Source organism: Leishmania martiniquensis, chromosome 36 (assembly GCF_017916325.1).
Source record: "Leishmania martiniquensis isolate LSCM1 chromosome 36, whole genome shotgun sequence".
NCBI lineage: Eukaryota > Euglenozoa > Kinetoplastea > Trypanosomatida > Trypanosomatidae > Leishmania > Leishmania martiniquensis.
In genome coordinates this window covers 1,313,322-1,332,502 of record NC_090171.1, presented here as the reverse complement: position 1 = coordinate 1,332,502, position 19,181 = coordinate 1,313,322, and the positions used below count along the sequence as shown (strand labels likewise).

Sequence of the window (19,181 nt, the reverse complement as noted above, 5' to 3'; positions counted from 1 at the left end):
CTGTTGCTAACGCATTTGGCTCTTCGCTGCCGCTCTTTCTCGGCCTTTTTAACGACCTGATAGCGGAAGGGCGCATCTCAGCGCACCGTCTCTCAGGGGTCCAGTGCTCCAACTCCCTTTGGGGAGGGGGGTCGAGCTTCCGGTTCCTCTCCTGCTCCTGCTGAATGTTGAATCAATTCTGCTGCTGACAGGACCACTTCCCCTACAGTGTGGGGACGTCAGAACGATTCATTGCGGCGGATGTCAGCGGCCAGGTCGGTGATCGCGCAGGTGCCCGAGAGATCTGCCGCATTGCACTTGCTCGTGCTATCCGTGTGAGGGGAAAAGTGTCGACATGACTGGAGTGTGTCTTAGCCGCCCCAGAGGAGCGTACCACATGGCGCACGGCGTCATGAAAGCGGCTGTATAGCATCGTGCAGAGCGTGTGGTGGTGATGCGGGGGGGAGGTTATGAAGCAGAGTCTGTGAGGAAAGAGACGGGGTCGACGCACTGCCGCAAGACGAGCCTGCCACTGCGTTGTGCCACTCAATGGGCATTCAGGGAGGACAGAATGGAATGGAGCTCGGCCCATTAAGGGTGGCAGAGAGGCCGACAAGCGGAAAAGGGGGGAGGGCAAAAAGGTCCGCGAAAAGGGCTCTCTGCCTCTCTCTCTCTTTTGCACGTCTGTGGCGGTGCCGACTTTCCTCGTTTTCGTCTCCGTGTGGGTGGAGGGGGAGAGAGCGAGATGGCCCTGCGCTGAGGCAGACGGTGTGGGCCCGCCTTCAGCGACTTACATGCACACAAGCAAGGGACGCGAGGGTGGCACTCGCGTGTGTGTATATGGGGAGGGGGGATGCACGGGAGCGTAATGGCCAACTGCAGTGGCCGTCTCCGCCTCACCGCCACGCATCTGCAATTCGGATAGCACTGAAGTGGGATATATGTTGTTGATGGGTCGTTGTCCATGTTGCCTTTCGAGCTTGTGCGTGAAGTAAGCGCCCACAGAGTCCAACAGCAGCGAAACTTTTGACAAAAAGAGGAGGAGATTCAGAGCGCCTACCCACCTCGGCCATGTTCCGTGGTGAGCAGTGTGGAGGGTGTGGACGGGCACCCACAACTGCAGAAATGCGTTGCGTTGCATTTCAGGGAAAGTGAGCGCGATCGCGGAACGGCATGACACAAAGGCATCTCCAGTATGCCTATGCGCAGACGGTGGCGATTTCTTCGGCTTTTCTGCCCCTCACGGAGGGCGTCGTGCGCGGCAAGGGGACATGCTGTGATGCACTACTCTAATGCGCGGTGCTGCGCTTCTGCCCTCTTCGCACTGCTTCACACACGCTCAGACTCCTACAATGTACTCGACATCACGCCTCCCCCTTCCTCCCTCCCTCTCTCTCGCCCCGCTACCGATCTGTGCTGCTTGCCTCGCTGACAGCCGTGTGTGCTCTTTCACGTTTCTGCAGACCAATCGGCTTTGTCATCCTCTCCCCCCTCCCCACGCTTCCTTTGGAAAGATGGTCGCCGTTCGCGCCAAGGTTGGCTCCCGCAGCTACGTCCGCCAGAAGCAGCTGGCCAAGGGTAAGAAGGTCTTCAAGATCGACTGCAGCATCCCAGCCGCTGACGGCATCTTCAGCGAGGATGTGCTTGGCAACTTTGAGCAGTTCTTCCAGGACAACACGAAGCTGAACGGTCGCAAGGGCAAGCTGTCTGATAAGGTTCGGATGTCAATGAACGATAACGTGCTGACCATTACCACCACGATGGCGTACCGCAAGAAGTACTTCAAGTACCTCACGAAGAAGTTCCTCAAGAAGAAGGACCTGCGCGACTGGATCCGCATCCTCTCCACCGGCAAGGGGGCGTACCAGCTCAAGTACTTCAACATCCAGGACCAGGATGAGTAGGACCGCCACCTGTGGAGGCAGACCCAATACGTCTGTGCTGCAGCTGCGTGCCAGCCTCGCAACTGGCTCTCAGGCGCATTCCCATGCACACCCGTCGCGTGCCCTTGGACGCGGAAAGCGGCAGACACGCGCGCTCTCCTTTTTTTATCATTTTGTGGTCGCACACCCGTCAGGGAGGGCGCGATGGAAGGCGGCGGCTGGCGGGAAGTGAGGGTAAGGATAAACCGTCGCTCCCTGGGACGTGCTCTTCCCCCCCTCCCCACCCTCACCTCTTCCACCACCACCATCACCTGCCGTGAGTGCCATCACATCTCTCGTCTCCCTAAAATCCCAAAAAAAAAACGAAAAAAGCCGCAGATGGCGATTCAGTCGTTGGCGGGCGCTAACATGGAAGTGCGCGCTGCTATGAGAGCTGCACATACAGGTAAGTGTGAGCGTGCCGCATGCGCGCGCGCGCCGCGCCTCTTCGCCCGCAAAGGTGTTTCGGGGTGTGAGGAGGGGGAGGGGCAGTGAAGAAGGCAAAGAAAGCGACCGTGTCGATTATTTTCTTTGCCCTCACGATCCTCGATCCCAAGCGTTCAATGCGCACGAAGCGGGAGTATACTGCTGGGCCGCTACCCCGTCCACAAACACAGTGCATTGCCAATGAGCAGTGTACTTCCTCACGCTACTTGGGCGCTCATGCGAGATGAAACTCGATGGATGGCCTTTCTCTTTGCCTTTGTCTTTCACGTCCGTCTGCTGCCCTCTTCTTCCTCCCCGCCCTTCCCTCTCCGCCTTATCTTCTTCCCTTCTCTACACGCTGCCATTCTGTGGGCCGTAAAACAAAAAAAAGCTGCGTGGGTGACCCCTATGTGATACCTTGCATAGGCCCTCGTCTACACTCCACTCTCTGCCCATTCCTCTCTCTCTCTCTAACGGTGTGTGTGTGTGTGTGGAATTCTTCTGGTCTCATCAGTTGGATATGTTGCGCTTCACAAGTATCTCGCGGTACTACCGCGCCACCGCAGAGCTGGACCGGCTTCGGGGCATGCTGCGCGGCCGGGCCCGGCTGGAGCGGAAGGTGGGGCTGAAGCGCATTACCTTTCTCATGCGCACGCAGACTCGCTACCGGGTGGAGCAAAAGGCCCACTGGGAGCGTGCCATTGTGCGTAAGAACGTTGATAGCGCCGCGCACGAGCATGGCAGCGGGTGGCAGCACCTCCGCAACGACCTAGCACGGCAGAACTTGATGCTGTTGCCCCGCACCCAGCAGCAGTTAGCCCAGTACGAGCCCCTGGCGTTTCGCGCCGTGATGGAGCTGTGCGCCTCGCGCGTCGCTCCGCCACCGCCGCCCATGACGGCGCAGGTGCCAGAGGAGGCCTACGCGACGCGTCCAGAAGATCCGAGAGCGGCGCATCCGGCGGCGAGGCGGCAGCTGAAGGAGAGTGTCGAGCGCATGTTACGCGCTGGCCGGTCCGAGGTGCTGCAGCGAGAGGGCCCACGCACAGTGCAAGCGTGGATGGATGCGTGGAAGGAGTACGACATGGGTGCCGCTCCGCAGAAGTGAAGCGTACTCATCAGCCAGCGGTGCTGGCGCGGAGCTGCGTCGTGTCGCATGGCGGTTAGTGTTACCGGTATTCCTTATGAGAGTGCCGCGGTGGAAGTAAGCTGGTGACTCGCACAAGCCAAGCACAGCGAGAGGCTCACGAGAGGGAGGCGGGGGAGCGGCGCTGCCTTTATGTGTGGCGGTATGCGCTTTTGTTTCCATGATTCGCCTCGCGTTACTGTACGCCCGGCCTCCCCGGAGTCGGGGCCCTCTCTCTCTCATGCTCCGAGTCTGTGAAGGGCACGCACAATTTGGATGTGCCGCTTTCCTCCTGTTCCCAAAAAGACCGATGCCCCTTCTCCCTCCCCCCAATCGCCTCCTCCTCCTCACCGCCACCCAAAGTACACACGCACGTATAGAAAGAAAAACATTCTATCGGGTGCTCACGCGTGCCTGTCTGCGTGTGGATGGAAGGTGGGTACACTGCTTGGCATTCACATGCGAAACGGCAACCAGCGTATCGCTCACCCACAGCGATAGGCGCACACCCGTTCTTACTGCCACAAACACGGCTTTATAGACGGAAAATCTTTGCGTCTCTCTCTTTCTCTCTTGTGTGCTTCCCCTTTCGCCTCTCCCATGGCTCTCGCCACGTCTTCAGGTGTCGTCACACCGCTCCTCAGTCTCGCGGTTTACTGCCCGCTTCTCTGCGCCGACAAGGAGGAGCGGGGGAGTGACAACATCCTCTTCTATTTCCCAGAGGGCACGCACCTGAACTCGCAGATGAATCAGGTGGGCTTCTGCATCGCCATCAGCTCCCTCGCACCCCACTTCGGCGTGCACTGTAGCCGGCGTCAAACGATTCGAAAGCAGCGCAGCAGCATTTGCCTGATGAGCCCAGTAGAGAGCCTGTGGGTGAGCGCGCACGTGCGTGGCGGCAACGACGCTGCCCTCACCACACACCACCTGCTGCAACTCAGCTGCAACTTGTTCGAACTGCTTTACGGCGCGGATACAATGCTGCTGCTCACCTTACCCTATATCAAGCATAGCGGAGAGGAGTGTGTGCTGACTAGCCCGGGGCTCTCACCCCTCGCGACACCGACGACAGTCGATGCGGCCCCCTCTGACACGGAGGCACGCGCGGCGTTGCGGTCTTTCTTCACCAGATGTGCCACCTTCATCTCGAGCTCTTTGACCGCGCAGTGCGAACCGTGTGGTGGTGCAACGGAACCTACTGGTTGGTCAGCCGCTGCCATGTCAGCACAGGAATGGGCCCAGTACCTCTCTGCCGAAGCGTCGTTCGGTCTCCCTCTGCGCTTTGTAAGCGACCGCGAGCTCACTTCGGTGCAGCTAGGGCAGGTCGAAGAAGCGGTACAGCATATTTTGTGGCAGCGTGCGGGCAGCTGTGCTGCCGGACCTGGTGACGAGACCCCCTCGTCGTGGAGCCTTGACAGTGCGCGCTGCTGCGTCTTCATTCTACCGTCACTGTACGTTGTCGTGGCGGACAGTCGGCTTCCTCGTGTCGTGGTGCAGTCCCTAAAGTATTACCTGGTCTTGTACGCACCGATTTCGTGCACTTCGTTTCAGTGCCATGTACCGTCGGACGGGCTGTGCGAGGTGGCTGTGTGGTTGGAGGGGAATGCCGTCGTCGTGCTCATCGAGAGGCGCGAGGATCCGTCTGCCGGCGTGAGTGGATCCAGAGTGCCACTGGCTCTCATGGAGCACGCTAGCATTATCGGCGCCAGCGTGCTCCAGCTGCTTAGGAAGCCAGCGGCCGGTGTCGCCTCCGTGGAGGCCCAAGACGCCCACTGGCTCTCCGCACGCGATGCCGCCATGCACCAACTGGACTACCAATTGCCTCTGAAACCACCACTCGCGGCATCGCGCGGCCTCGTCGCGCACTGGCGGCTCAGTGGGCGTGTAGTAGAGGGAACCCCCTTCCGCCAGGTGGTGCCCGGCCTCGCCGAGTACGTGCGCACACTCGTGTACTCGACAGAGCTGTGCCGGTCATCCTCCCCCTTTGCCACCGCGCTAGAGCTCTGGATGCACTGGAATTCTTTCTGGGTTTACCTGCACTTTAACGGCCCGACAGTGACGGCCCTCGTCTGGGAGCAGTCCCAGTGGTCCTCGCGCAGTGTGCGCCAGCTTGTCTATGAGGCGCAGCGGCTCCTCCTCTTGGCGCCCTAGTTGGTCACCGTCACCTTATTTCTTCCTTTCCCTTGGCAGAAGACTCGCCGAAACTGTCTTCTTCCGCTGCAGGCGCGCCAGTGAAACGTACGTCCGGGGCATCATCATCATCGACTTCTCTGCTCTCTCCTCCTCTCAGTACACTGCTGCTTTGCGCGCTGTTTCGTCCGGTGTCGCTTGCCTCCCTCCCCCCTTCCTCTCGTCGGGTGTGTGCCACGGGCGAGGCGAGGAATCAGTGCGCGTATTCGTCAATGCCAATGGTGCGCAGACACACTCACACGCACGGATCCGCTTCCTTTGACTGCAGCTGTTCACTTTCTGTCGATGACAGCAGAGGGGATAGGAGGCAGCGACTCTTTTCTAAACGCGTGCGAACAACGAAAAAGGCGGGTGCTCGAGTGTCGGAGCCGGAGACGCTGCGGCATGTGCCGACGCCCCCTCGGAGGTGACGGAAGCAGCTCTTGGGCCATTGCTGTGATGGCACCAGTGACCCCTCCTCCATCATTTCCCCTCTTTCACGAGACCCGTGAAGCCGTCTCTTTGGCCCCCTGCCCACCCACCCACCCCCTCTTTCCCCTCTCTCGTATGCCGATGGGCATCGTCTCGGGGAACACTTACTGTGCGTGGCTGTAGGATCGACGCATGTCTTTGGCATCTTACTGCCCCGTCATGTTCTCTCTCCCTTTTCTCCCTCTGCGGTGTGTAAACCCTCTCAGGGCCGCACTGCTGTCCGTCCATTCAGTCTCTTTTTTTTTATTCCCCCGTGTGCGCGTGTGCGTCCCTTCACACGCTCGCCGGATGCACCTGAGGATTCGCGTGGTAGCAGGTCTCCAGTAATCGGGTACTCTTTGGTACAGAAAAAAGAGAGAGATGCGCACATTGCACGCTAGCACGGTGGCCCTGCCTCATGTGTTCTCATCGGAGAACGCGACCGCGAAAGTCTGTGCGCGCGAGGGGGTAGATGAGGTGTGTACGTTCACATCTGCATCACATGCCCTCCTTCACTTCCCTTCGGCCCAGCGCGCCGGGCGCTCGTCTATCTCCCGCCAGTGTTTGTGTGTGGGGGGGGGGTTCACCGGTAACAAACGCGAGTAGCAGTCGACGCTTTCGAGACGAAGTGCTCCCGAGCTGCCGCCCAGGGACGATGCGTGAAAAGGACCACAGCGGCGGCGGGCCTTGCGCGCCCCTCTGCCGCTTTGAGGGTGTAAGCGTTGCCTCAACCGACGCGTCGGCGCCGCAGCTCCTGAGAGTACCATGCAGCGAACGGGCCTCTGACGTAGTGATGGACAGTGGTAAGTGCGGCCTCGAGATGTAGGATGCCCAGGCCGGCCCGCGTGAGGGCAATGACGCGCAGACGACGCTGACACGAAAGGCTACCAACGGCACTAGTGCTCGGCGCCGCAGGGTGGGTGAGGCGTACCCGATCATGAAGAGCACAATCTACTCGGATGAGGAGTGGAAGGCAGAGGTGGTGTTGACCGCGTGTGACTGCGGCGCGCTGTTCATCCGCTACCCGAAGGCGATGGGGCCTATCTTCACAAAGGCAATCCTTCTCCTATTCTGCAAGTGCCCCCAGCAGATGGCGCCTTGGCGGTGGGCAGACCCTTCTACGAGAACGGATTCATCTATCAGTTGCTCAGGATTATGCTGCACTGGACGCTGATGGGCAGCTCGCCGCTGGCGCTCTCTGTCGCGGAAGCGACTGCCACGCTGGGCGATATCGTGAAGGCAAGCGGAAACATCGCGGCTGCTGCGTCAGGCCCCTCGTGCGACTGCGAGGCATCCGCCACCAGGCAGCCGAACAGCGTAACGGTGGAGTCGTTTAGCCAGATGACGTACGCGTGTGGAACCCACTTGCACTCCCTGCACACATCCCTACGCGCTTGCTGGCATCATGGAGAGCCCTAGCAGGTAGCCCCAAGGGTATTGTCAGCAAGATCTACTCGTATGCGTCCTCAGGCGGGGCCTTCCATAGCACTGCCTCTAATGCCTCTTCAGGACTGTCCTCTTCCTTGGCTGCGGCAGCGAGCAGTCGTGCAAGCGCCTCGAAGGGGTCTTCTCATACGTCCGACTCGGACCATGGAGGTGTCCGCCGCGGGCCGTCTTCCTCGTCCGCGCTGGCACAGTCATCGGCACCCTCCTCCGCCGCGAGCGCCCGCGTAGTGGCTGCCGCGGCCTCGGCTGACAGGAGCGGGAAGACGGTGGAAGAGACGTTCGCACCCCATACGGCGACGGAGGGTCGCTCGGGCGAGCATGCTCGACATCACTGTCGCCTGTGGTTCCAGAAGCAGCGGCGCCGCGGCAGCAGAGTACAAGTGGGGCGTGTGCGGGGGGCGCCTACTCCACGCTGAAGATGTGCTTCTACAAGACTCGTACAAGCTGGAGACCGCCTTCGAGGGGTCAGTGCTCAGCGCCTCCGCGAGGGAGAAGATCGACACCCACGAAGTAACCACCTCGCGCCGCGGGGCCTTCACGAATCAGTACATCGAGGGTACCACATCCATCGACGGGCTCCGGGCAAAGCCGTACCTTGGCAGCGAGACACCGTCGGCAGCCCGTTTGTCGGCGCGAGCTACGCGCGCTGTCGTCCTCGGCACAACTGCCGCGTGGATGGCGGGAGCCCTGAAGGCAAATCAGCACGATGGGATGACGGCGCTATACTTGATCGACTGGCGAGATGCAGGTACATTTTAGACGTCCAGCACTGCCGTGGAGGCGGCGAGCTCAGTGTACGCCGCGCTGAACACGCCAGGCCCCGAGTTCAGCCGAATCGCGAACGCTGTGTACAACACCGCCGGCAACAGCTGGGGGCGATCGCTGTCGTTCCACATGGGGCCGGCCTTGGTGAAGTACGAGTTGGTGTAGGGCCAATGGGGCGTCATCGAGGTGATGCCAGGAGACGTAGCGCTCCAGCGCTATCTCCCTACTCCAGCGGTAACTGGTGCCACGGATGCGCTGCGCCTGCTGGTACTCGAGGAGACGGCGCAACTGCTCCTGTACGTCAGCGCCATCCTCTTTATCTTCGTCCTGAGCCTGCTCGTTCTGGACTGCTGCCTGCTGGCTAGTGCAAGACAGGCAGAAGTGTCATGAGGTTCACGAGGTGGAGCTATTACGTATGCATGTGCACTTCACCTGTTGTAACCTCTGTCCCTCGCCTAGTGCATTCAGGGGATGAGAGAGGAAGGGCTGGGGCTGGGGGGCTGCTTTGAAACCTGTGCGTGTGCCCCACCGCCCTATCGCCTCATCCCTCGTCAGGTGCGTCTCCCTCGATCTCCCCACAGTTGTCGGCGTCGCTTTTGGGTTTATCATCATCTCTCTCAGTGCCTCTACGCTGGTATGGGATGTGTGGGTTTCGGTGTGATCGCCAAGCGTTTGCCTCGCTGCTGGGCGCTCCTACCCCCCCCCTCTTCGCTTCAGTCGTCGTTGGGGAGGGAGGCGCGAACGAAAGAAACTCATCCGAGTACGCGAATGTCTCTATTTTCTGCTATAGCACAGCATCCTGTGCATCTCCTGCACAGCGGATTGTCCGTGTGTCTCCGGAGCTTCCCATCCGATCTCGTCCCCCCTCCCCGACGTTCTCATCCACGGACGGGTGTATCCACTCAGTCGTGTGCTTCCCAAGGCGCTCGTGCTGTTGCTCTCTCCTCCACGTATGGTGTACCGCCTAGGCCGCGTGGGGGAAGGGGCAGCGAGAGAATCCGGTAGAAATGTTTTGCGGCTGGCGGTTTCTGTGTGTGTGTGTGTATGTGTCGGGGGGTGGGAGGAGACTCTCGTGCCTCATGCCCTTCACCGCTCCCCACACTGCACACATACCACATTCCCCTTTTAGCACCTTAGCTCTCGTCTCCTTCCCTCTTCTGTGCGTCCGTCTTCAGTATGCACCGCCGCAGCGTGTGCCCTTCGTGCATGAGCTCTGCCTAAGAACCTATACACCTGCACGCATCCAAAACGCCTCGGTGTCGTCCACGTCGCAGTGCACACAAGGAGGTAAACGAATACGAAATCAGCGGCGAAAGCCATGGACAGCCTCTATTTCATTGGCAAGGCGCAGTTTCACCAGCTCGCCACACACATCGCTCTCTATCATGAGGACATGTCCGTCGGCTACAAGCACCTCAGCACAGATGCCCTGATAGCGGCGGGGCTGCAGCCGCACAAGTTCACCTACTGGAACGTGCCCATGATGAGCGGGTACCTCGGCAAGGCCGTCCCGCTCGACATCCATGGCGGGTATGTGATGATTGACGAGGAGAAGGTGATGCCGATGGCGAGGAGCTACGGCATGCTGCGCTACGCCCTCCTGGCCAGCGCCGTGCGCGCCAAGGAGGGCGGGCGGTGGCGGTATGACTTCATGACGATGAACGGCACCCTCGCCGTCGGCGCCGCGGCCGGGTTCTTTTTTTTGTCGTTTGGCCGAAAGCGCATCGGCTGGATGCGGCGTCACCCGGTCGGCTGTGTCCTGTTGAGCTTTGTGATCTGCCTTAGCACCGCAGTCGTCGTGCGCCAGTGCATCAGGGGCCTGGGCCTCGGTGTTGTTCAGGCACAGAATAGTCACAAGAAGGCGCTGAGTCGCCTGCATTGCGTTGACTGTCTCGAAGACGTCAACGCTTACACGCTAAACCACATCGAGGAGCTTACGGCGCAGCAAATCCCTCAGCAGGCGGGCATGCCACCGCCGCCGGAGGAGTATGTGCAGCGCTTTAAGAAGAACATAGAGATGCAGTGCAAGCTCCTCAAGGCGGACATGGACGAGGTGCGCCTCATTCGCAAGTGGGCGGGAGGCTCGCTATGTGACGTCCATCAGCACCTCCGAGACGACCCAAAGGGCTACAAGGAGCCGCACGGGCTCGTGCTTCTTGCCTCTGACCGCACACGGGCAGCTGAGCGTCCGCCACTGGTGACGGAGCCCGCTGACGAGAGACCAGCGAGAAAGTAGTGTCTGTGTCCGTGTCTGTGTGTGCACCTGTGTTTGCGGAGGAGCTGGGTCCCAGGAACGAAGAGCGCGCATAGGGTCCCAGTTTCCATCTGCTCCGCTCCCGCTGATGGGTATGGTGATTCGCATATGGGAAGGCGCCAAGGGCTGCAAGGGCAGCCCCTTTCCACACACACACACCACCACCACCATCACGTGCCCGCACATCTCGCCGGAGGAGCACATCTGCAGAAGTGAGCGTAGAGAGCCATGGGCGTACGCATGATCGTGCATGCACCGATAAGAGACGGCAGGGAGTCATGGAGGTGCGTAATTTTTGCCTCTCGAAGTTGTCCTCCCAAAGCCGCTCGCACTCTTCCGATCTTTACTGCAGCCATGGGGCAGTGTGCGATCACGACACCCCTGCCCCCCGCCCCAGCTCACCCCGCTTCTCCCTGGATGCCCCTCTCGAGGCAAAGGGTGTTGCGCGCACGCACCTATGATTTGCGTTCACCACTTCTCCCCTTCCCCCCCCACCACACACACACACAAACGCGCCTCTTCGCTCCCTTCTTTCCCTGCCTCCGCAAGGACAACGGCGCCGCAGCACGGGTACCCCTGCACGCCCTTAGTGACACCAACGGCGCCGGCCCACTGTCCAGCTGGTATTCTCGCCCTGTCCCCCCACCCCCTGCTCCCTCCTTCGTTGGTCGGTGATGAAGCAAGCGTACGACATCATCGTGATTGGCGCCGGCGCTGCGGGTTGTGCGGCAGCGCGCGCCTGTGCTTTACATCACTCCGGTGCCTCCATCGCCCTCATAGAGCAGGGTAGTCGCGCGGCTGTGCCGCAGGTGATGCGGGTACCTCTGGCGCAGCCTTACATCCAGGCAGTGCCGAAAGCGAGGCCGTTTCTACAAACGATGAAAAGCGTAGCGGAAGATAACCTAGCAGGTCGCTCTCTGGCGTACACGCTTGGCCGCGGCCTCGGCGGCAGCTGCCTTTGCAACGACATGAAGTACATGCGCGGTACTCGCAAGGATTACGAAGGATGGGCCGACGTCTTCTGGACCTACGACAAGCTGCTGCCGGTGTTCAAGAGCCTGGAGGCCAACTCGCGCGGTGGCTCGCTTGACCATGGTGAGGACGGCCCCCTGCGAGTGACGGATGCCCAGCGCAGCAACATCGACTCGAGCATGAATGTGCGGTTCTTCGAAGCCTGTGAGGCCGCGGGAGTTCCTGCGACCAACGACTTCAATACTGGCGAGGTGGATGGCTTCTCAGCCATGCAGTGCCACATCGATCGAGGCACGCGTGTGCAGATTTTCGACGCTCTGATCGGAGCCACGCAGCACCTCACCCCAAATCTCTCTCTGCTGGTGGACACGTGCGCTGAGCGCATCCGCTGCACGGCTGGGAAGGCGCGTGCCGTGGAGGTGGTGCACTGTGGCAGCAAAAGCGTGCTAGTGGCTAGGCACATTGTTGTGTGCGCTGGAACGCTGCGTAGCCCGCTCTTGCTGCAGCGCAGCGGCATCGGCGCGGAGGGCAGCGTGCTGGACGCGCCGGCGGTGGGGCAGAACTTGATCACCCCAAGCGCTGCTGATGTCGTCTTTCGCATAGGCGGTTCAACCGGCCTCTACAGCAAGTCCATAAGCTGGCGCAACTTGACATACCTTTATCGGCAGTGGCGTGAGTACAAGGAGCACTGCACTGGCGTTTTTAGCGCCTTCGTCGAGGGCGCTGCCTACGTGCGCTCGAAGCTGCATTACGACGCGCCGGACCTGTCCATTCTTTTCTTCCGCACTCCTCAAATGGGGATGGCACACTGGCCGCACTGCTGGCCAATGGACGGCTTCACAATGCGAGTGACGCATCACTACCCATCGAGTCGCGGCGAGGTGCGCTATGACGGCAGAAAGGGTGTCGCGATCATTCGGAGCGGGATGCTCTCGACAAAGGAGGATGTACTGGCCATGGATGAGGGGGTGCAGTGGGTGGGACTGCTGGCTGCGCGCGACAGCACGCTGCGGTCGGTGTACCACGTCAATGAAAAGGAGCAGCATGTAAGCCCTTTCTGGTCATACAACGCGGTACTGTGCCACCCCCGTGGAGGCCTCGGCACACAACGCGATACAGCCGCCTTCTTGGCGGCGCATGTGACGAGCGGCGGAGATCTCTACGGCACCTGCGCCATGGGCACCGTGGTGGACAGTTGCCTGCGTGTGAAGGGAGTTGACGGGCTGTTCGTCGCAGATAGCAGCGTGGTTCCGGTGCCCACAGTGGCTAGCAGTAGCACACTGGGCACAGCTATCGGCACCCGCGTCGCCTCCTGCATTCCATCAGCGATGGGTGCAGAAGGCAGCTACTGAGATCCTGCGCCTGTTCTCAGCTTCTCCAGACGAGCGCGCGTGTTTATGTCCCGTAGTGCCTCTCTCGTCGGGGCGGCTCTGTCGGGACATCACTTCTGACCTTTGCATCGGCGTCGGCGGTGCGTGTGTGTGTGTGTGTATGTGTGTCGGTGGTGCATCGCTCGCTTCTTGCAGGTCGCTTTGTCCCTTCCATCATTGCAGAGGTGTGCGGCCTTCCGCAATTTCCCTTTCACGGACACATCACAGCGCGAAGGATAAATCGGGGGCTAGACGGAGAGAGCCACGGGCACCGATCGATGTGGAGTGAAGATTTGGGGTGTAGAGCGCGTGCGCGCTAACGAAAGTGGGGTTCAACTACCATGTCACACCTCGTCGAGCGGCCTTCAGCGGCTGCGCGGCGCCAATACGCTGGACCGCACTGGTGTCGGAGGCCTCGCTGACATGTCTCACGCCGCCACAGTCCCCCCCCCACCTCCTTTACTCTTACTCCGTCTCTTTCATGCATATTTTTTGTGTGTTTCGGCTGCGGTGGCGCACCTCTCCGCTGACTTGACATGAGCGCGCAACGAGGTAGCAACTTCCCACCACAACAAGTGGGCAACATAGAGAACGAAAGCTAAGTGTTGTGGACGCTTCTGAGAAGGGCGACCGCGACAACGCTTCGCTTTCCTTTTTCTTCACGGTGCAGACAACCGCCTTGCACTACCTGTATCCACCGCGCGAACGTCTGTCGCGTTCACCTGCGCAGCCTCCCGCTTTTGCACACCGCACCACACACTCCCTCTCAAACGAGCATAGACGCACACACCGCCACCACTGATCCCTTAGCCCGCCCCCCCCTCCTCCTCCCCCACACCCATTTGGGAAAAGGGCGGCGAAATCATTTCATTTCGTACACCTCAGTTTTTTTTCTGCGTCTGTTCTTTTGCTTTGGCGTACGAGCCATTCAAAGGGCAGCCCACCCACACCTGTGCAGCAGCGCCTGGGGAGTACTCACTCACACATACGCACACACACACAGAGAGAAGGGCATGTATACATATCTATTCATAGATACGCACACCTTTGGTGGGGCTTTTCCTTTGCTCTGTGTAGGTGCGGCGACGTTAATTCGATCGATAGACAGATTGGCTTAAGTGGGGCCGTGTGCCCGTATGCGCTGTGAGGCTGGAAGACGTGGCGATCAGTGCTTTACCCGCCCGCAGTCGTCACTTGGGGTGTGGCGCCGCTCGTCCTCCCTGTCCCCTTCCCCGACGCCTCTTCTGCCTTTCGGGGAATCTAGAAATAAAAGGGGGATCAGCTGACACGCGCACGCCCACGCGGCCGCCAAGCATCGCAGGCGCGCTGGCACTCTCCCCTGCAGAAAACGAGAAGGAGTGCAAGGCGCTTCTGTGAAACAAAGCACAGCATCAACGGATCCGCAGTCGAGCGCTTGCTGTGCCTCCCTCTGCTTCGCCATGGCATCCTATGCTGAGCTCCTGCAGACATGTGCAGAGTTTCAGGAGAACTTCTCCGCCTTGACCGGCAAATACAACGCCCTCTCGCTGGAGCTCAAGAATGCCAAGGCGCTTTGTGAACGCAAGCAGCAGCAGCTAGATGAGGCGGCGGCGCGTGAGGAGCGGCAGCACAAACAGCTTCTCGAGGTGAAGAGGGAGTCAGAGAACGCCGCTGCGTTTCGAGAACGTTACCGCACTGCTACCCTCACGATAGAGCACCTCAAAGCCCAAATTGCCAACGCGCAGCAGAGTGCATTAGATGTATCGCTGGAGCATGATCAAGAAAAGCAACAGCTGAAGCAGCAGCTGGAGGACATGATCAGGCGTGTGGAGACGGCATCGGACGGGCAGCGGTTGCGCGAAGCGCAACGGCAAGCGCTGGAGCTAGAGGAGCGGTGCGCCGCGATCAATGCGCAGCTGCTCGAGGATCGGGAACGGCATAACCAGCAGCTGCTGACCGCCCACAACGCACTGCGCGAGCAGCAGAGTCACAACCTCGAATTGGAGCAGCGCTACCGCGCCATGGAGGCAGATGTGGCGGAAATGCAAGCCGCAGTGCGGCGCTCGACCGAGCTCCAGAACGAAGCAGCTCTGCTTAAGGAGCGCTATGCGACCGCCGCTACGGTGGCGCAGCACCAGGCGGAGGAGTTCCGCGCCGACGCGGAGGAGTTGCGCCGCCGACTCGCACAGCTTAAAGAGGACCACCAAGCGCAGGCGGATCAGTTGGCGGAGGACGCAGCAAAGGAGCGGGACGAGTTGCAGGAGCGTCTGGCATCTCTCACGGCGGACCTCGCCACGGCGCAGAGCACCCTGGCGGAGGAAAGAGTTCTTTACCGTAAGATGCAAGCGAGTGCCGAAGAGCAGGTGATGCATGTGCGCAACGCAGCAGTGGTGGAGGCGAGCGCGCTACGTCGCACACATGCCACCCTCAAAGAAGAAAACACGCGACTCCAATGGCGTCTCGAGAAGATGGACGGTGAGTTACGCGATGGTCAAGAAGCCCTGCAGGCGATGCAGGCGCGCCACGACAGTCTCGCAGCGAAGCTGCAGCAATCCCAGTCGCAGTTGGACACCGCCGCTCAGCAAGAGGCGTGGCTGGCCTGCGAAAAGCAGAACGTCGTCGATCAGCTTGCCGTCGCTCGACAACAACTGGAGGTTCTCCACAAGGAACTAATGGATCATGAGGAGGTAAAGCTGCAGGTACAGCAGCTGACCATGCGCTTAGCAAGCGCGGCAGAGGAGGCGCAGAGTCATCGCCACGCTGCCCTGGTGCTTGAATCACAGCTGCGTGATGTGGAAGAAGCCTCCGAGCTCAAGGTGCGAGAGCTGCGACGAGAGCTGAAGGCGTACAAGAGGCAATGCGCCAAAGAGGCGACACGTGCGGACCGTCTGCGACGCAAGCTGGTGACTGCACTGGTAGAAAAAGAGGCAGAGCTGTATCGTGCCTCGCGAACCGCAGATCGTGTAATAACCCTTGCTGAAGGCGAGCCGGTCGGTATCACAGTCGGCCGACCCGTTAGCGACGATAGCACTCACGGAGACGTTATTAGTATGTTGCGCCATCAGAGTCAGCAGGCAGAGGATTTGCATACTCGTCTCGTGCAGCTGGCTCGGTGACCAGCGACGCACCAGGCGTGTGCAGAAGGCTGCCTTCTCTCGCATGCAACGTCTGTTTGCCTCTCCCTCTCCGTTTTTCCCTTCGCGTGCGACAGTGCAGCTTTTCAGTGATCTCATCGCACATGTGCATAGATAGCCATCTCCCATAGAGGCCCATATACTCCATATATGTACATATATATATATACATTGGTGTGGGTGAGTGCGTGTCGCCCCCCTTCTAAGGCGGAAGCAGGCCCATGTTTTACCAAAGAAAAGGGCGACTCCGTCCTGCTCGGTCGTCGCTTGTCCCAAGAAGTGGAAAATGTGGCGTGTGTGGGCACCTCTGCGAAGTGCGCGTGCATCTTGACGGTCCTTGTCAGTGTGTTCTCTGCTTGGACACGCGGAAATGGCACACGCATTCGCACACTCAGCGAAACTTTGGAGGACAAACGGCCTTAATCGATCTTTCCTGCTGGGCCCGTTCCCCACCCCCTCCTCCTCTCCTCTCCTCTCCTCACTCCGTCTACCCTCCCCCTCTCTGGACGTGAGTGCGTCGGCTAAATCACCTCTTTTTCCTCACCAGAATTACCGCGCCAGTATACACCACAACCAACCCCCCTCCTCTACCCCTCGCCCCGCGATCTACCGCGACTCGCCCAGCATCGTCGCTTTCGTTTCGCCTTCCCTCCCTCCTCCTCCGTCGCTTCGTCTGCACAGACGCACGCACTCGCACGCGGCCGTCAAGTAAGCCCCTTCAAGAGCAACACAGTCCGGCGAGAAAAAAAAGAAAAGCCCACACGCACACGCGTACAGGCACACACACACACAACAGAAAGTGTTTCGCTCTCCTCAGGCATCATGACGGAGACGATCAAGTGGAAGAACGTCGCCATCCAAGACGAGGTGGTCCCCAAGCAGACGGAGATCAAGCTCCCAGATGACCTCGCCGAGCTCATCTACATGGCCAAGCTGGCCGAGGAGGCAGAGCGCTTTGACGAGATGCTTCTCTGCATTCGCAAGTACGTTCGCATGAACAGTGAGCTCGACACGGAAGAGCGCAACCTGCTGTCAGTGGCGTACAAGAACGTGATTACGCCGCGCCGCAACGCCTGGCGCGTCATTACCTCTATCGAAAGCCGGGAGACCGCGAAGGATAACAGCGCGACGTTGCCTTTGGTGATGAATATGCGGAAGGAGTTAGAGGCGGAGCTCTCGCCGCTCTGTGACGATCTACTCAGCCTCCTCGACACCTATCTCATTCCCGCCGCCCAGGGCGGTGAGGCGAAGGTCTTCTACCTCAAGATGAAGGGCGACTATCACCGCTACTACGCCGAGATCGACCCCGGTGATGGCCAGAAGCAGGCAGCTTTGACCGCCTACCAAAAGGCAACCGACGTCGCGAACTCGTCCCTCGCTCCAACGCACCCTATTCGCCTCGGTCTGGCACTGAACTTCTCTGTCTTCTACTACGAAATTATGAAGGAGCACGAGAAGGGTTTCCAGCTGGCGCGCCAGGCGTACGACGAGGCGGTGACCGAGCTCGAGACGCTCGACGACGAGGCGTACCACGAGTCAAACACAATTGTGCGCCTCCTACGCGAGAACCTGAACTTGTGGACGGATGACCAGCTGTAAGGCACTGCACTGTTGCTTGCTCTCTGACAAGAGCAGCGAGACGGCGGTGGCCGTAGAGCATCCCCTCTCCAGGATATGCTCTGACTACGGCAGTCACGATGTGTGCGGCTGGGCCCGCCACTTTTGCTGGCAGCATGCGCCAACGCGACCGCGGCTGTAACGCTCTTACCACCCTTTTTTTCTTCTCTTCAGCGTTTGTCTCGCTCTCTCGTCACGCCCTCCCCTCTCCTCCCTCTCATTTCTCCTCTGCCTCCAAGCGCTATTTTTTCGCATCCTCCCTCTGCCTCTGGACGGAAGCAGATGCGCCGAGCGAAGCGTGCCAAGGCCTTCACCTGCTCGAACGCCCCGACGAGGACGAGCGCGCACGAAGCACTGCCGACATGTGGTGCGGCGCGCCATGGTGACGCCTTTGCCGACAGCGCGGGGCGTCTGTGTGTGTGTGTGTGTGTGAGGGTGTCGGTGTGGCACTTGGACATGGTGCGAGGTGCGCCGAAATACACCAAAAAAAGGGAGGGCACGCCTGCACGCGCGTTGGCGCGGTGCAGCGCAGCTGCTGAAGGAAGCGAATCAACGCAAAACAAAAAGAAATGCGCACGCGCACACAGAAAAGCAGTGACGGTGTTGAACGTGTCGCGGTGTTTTCCTTTTCTGAGGCAGACGTGAGAGCAGAGAGGGGGGAGGGGAGAGAGCAAAGAAGTGGAAAGTGCCAAAACAAAAAAGGGTCAGCTCTGTTGACGTATTTCCTTTGGTTGTTCATTTTGACTGACGTGTGTGTGTTTGCCCCTTTTCTTTCTCTCTGTCGCGCTCCTGCCATTCCCTCTGACGTGTTTCTGATGCGTTCTCCTCGCCCTCCCCCACCCCTCTTTAGGCGTGCGCGTCGGGAACGACCGGGAAAGGCAGCTACAGCAACGATGTACGCTTCTCTACGACATGGACGGAGCTGCACAGGGTTGAAGCATAGCACTCCACGCTGGCAGCGTAACGCACACGCAGCCATCGTCACGCGCACCTTCTCACGTACAATGTTCATAGGTCGCCTTTGTTAGACCTTTTTGTATCTGTTTCGTTTCCCTGTCCGAGTCTAGAGACGCGTGTGTTCTGTGTCCCTCTCTCCCACAGCTCAAGGCACACCACCACCACCACCTCCTCCCTCGTTTCTTTTTGGGTATGTTACGGCTTTTGTTTGTATTGCATGTCTCGCTCTCGCCTGGTCTTTTTTTTGTGTGTGTGTGTGTTGGAGGCCTAGGATCACCCATCCCCACCAGCACCAGCGCCGCCGTAGTTTGTTCCTGTCTCTTCTCCTCTCACCCTTTTTTTTTGCGTGTGGCGCCTAAGACCTTTGGCTGTGGGCACCCACCATGCCGCAGGGCGCGTGCAGAATCGGCGAGGGACGCCGTATTGCATAGCGTCGAAGCAGACGAACATTTCCGTCCCAGAGGGGAGGAAGGAGACGAGAAGGAAAAAGAAGCAAAGGCAAATCGTTAAGAAACGACTTGAACAGAGCAGCGATACACACACACACACACGCATGAACAAGAGTGTGTGTGTGTGTGTTTGAGAGAGAGAGGGGGA

The 19,181-nt window shown here is 59.7% G+C and overlaps 8 protein-coding genes across 8 annotated transcripts; all 8 read left to right on the top strand.

Moving 5' to 3' along the window:
- Positions 1-1,331: 1,331 nt before the first annotated feature.
- Positions 1,332-1,883, top strand: LSCM1_00350 (uncharacterized protein; the record flags this gene model as incomplete). The annotated part of the gene is made up of 1 exon (XM_067318002.1): positions 1,332-1,883. The coding sequence occupies one exon, from the start codon at positions 1,332-1,334 to the stop codon at positions 1,881-1,883; it is 552 nt and encodes a 183-aa protein (XP_067174107.1).
- Positions 1,884-2,847: 964 nt separating this feature from the next.
- Positions 2,848-3,432, top strand: LSCM1_00349 (uncharacterized protein; the record flags this gene model as incomplete). Its single annotated transcript, XM_067318001.1, has 1 exon — positions 2,848-3,432. One exon carries the CDS (start codon positions 2,848-2,850, stop codon positions 3,430-3,432), a length of 585 nt encoding a protein of 194 aa, XP_067174106.1.
- A 618-nt stretch (positions 3,433-4,050) lies between these two features.
- LSCM1_00348 (uncharacterized protein) lies at positions 4,051-5,601 on the top strand (the record flags this gene model as incomplete). The annotated part of the gene is made up of 1 exon (XM_067318000.1): positions 4,051-5,601. One exon carries the CDS (start codon positions 4,051-4,053, stop codon positions 5,599-5,601), a length of 1,551 nt encoding a protein of 516 aa, XP_067174105.1.
- A 2,253-nt stretch (positions 5,602-7,854) lies between these two features.
- LSCM1_00347 (uncharacterized protein) lies at positions 7,855-8,295 on the top strand (the record flags this gene model as incomplete). Its single annotated transcript, XM_067317999.1, has 1 exon — positions 7,855-8,295. One exon carries the CDS (start codon positions 7,855-7,857, stop codon positions 8,293-8,295), a length of 441 nt encoding a protein of 146 aa, XP_067174104.1.
- A 1,324-nt stretch (positions 8,296-9,619) lies between these two features.
- LSCM1_00346 (uncharacterized protein) lies at positions 9,620-10,537 on the top strand (the record flags this gene model as incomplete). The annotated part of the gene is made up of 1 exon (XM_067317998.1): positions 9,620-10,537. The coding sequence occupies one exon, from the start codon at positions 9,620-9,622 to the stop codon at positions 10,535-10,537; it is 918 nt and encodes a 305-aa protein (XP_067174103.1).
- A 692-nt stretch (positions 10,538-11,229) lies between these two features.
- LSCM1_00345 (uncharacterized protein) lies at positions 11,230-12,879 on the top strand (the record flags this gene model as incomplete). Its single annotated transcript, XM_067317997.1, has 1 exon — positions 11,230-12,879. The coding sequence occupies one exon, from the start codon at positions 11,230-11,232 to the stop codon at positions 12,877-12,879; it is 1,650 nt and encodes a 549-aa protein (XP_067174102.1).
- A 1,457-nt stretch (positions 12,880-14,336) lies between these two features.
- Positions 14,337-15,992, top strand: LSCM1_00344 (uncharacterized protein; the record flags this gene model as incomplete). Its single annotated transcript, XM_067317996.1, has 1 exon — positions 14,337-15,992. One exon carries the CDS (start codon positions 14,337-14,339, stop codon positions 15,990-15,992), a length of 1,656 nt encoding a protein of 551 aa, XP_067174101.1.
- An 840-nt stretch (positions 15,993-16,832) lies between these two features.
- Positions 16,833-17,609, top strand: LSCM1_00343 (uncharacterized protein; the record flags this gene model as incomplete). The annotated part of the gene is made up of 1 exon (XM_067317995.1): positions 16,833-17,609. The coding sequence occupies one exon, from the start codon at positions 16,833-16,835 to the stop codon at positions 17,607-17,609; it is 777 nt and encodes a 258-aa protein (XP_067174100.1).
- Positions 17,610-19,181: the final 1,572 nt, after the last annotated feature.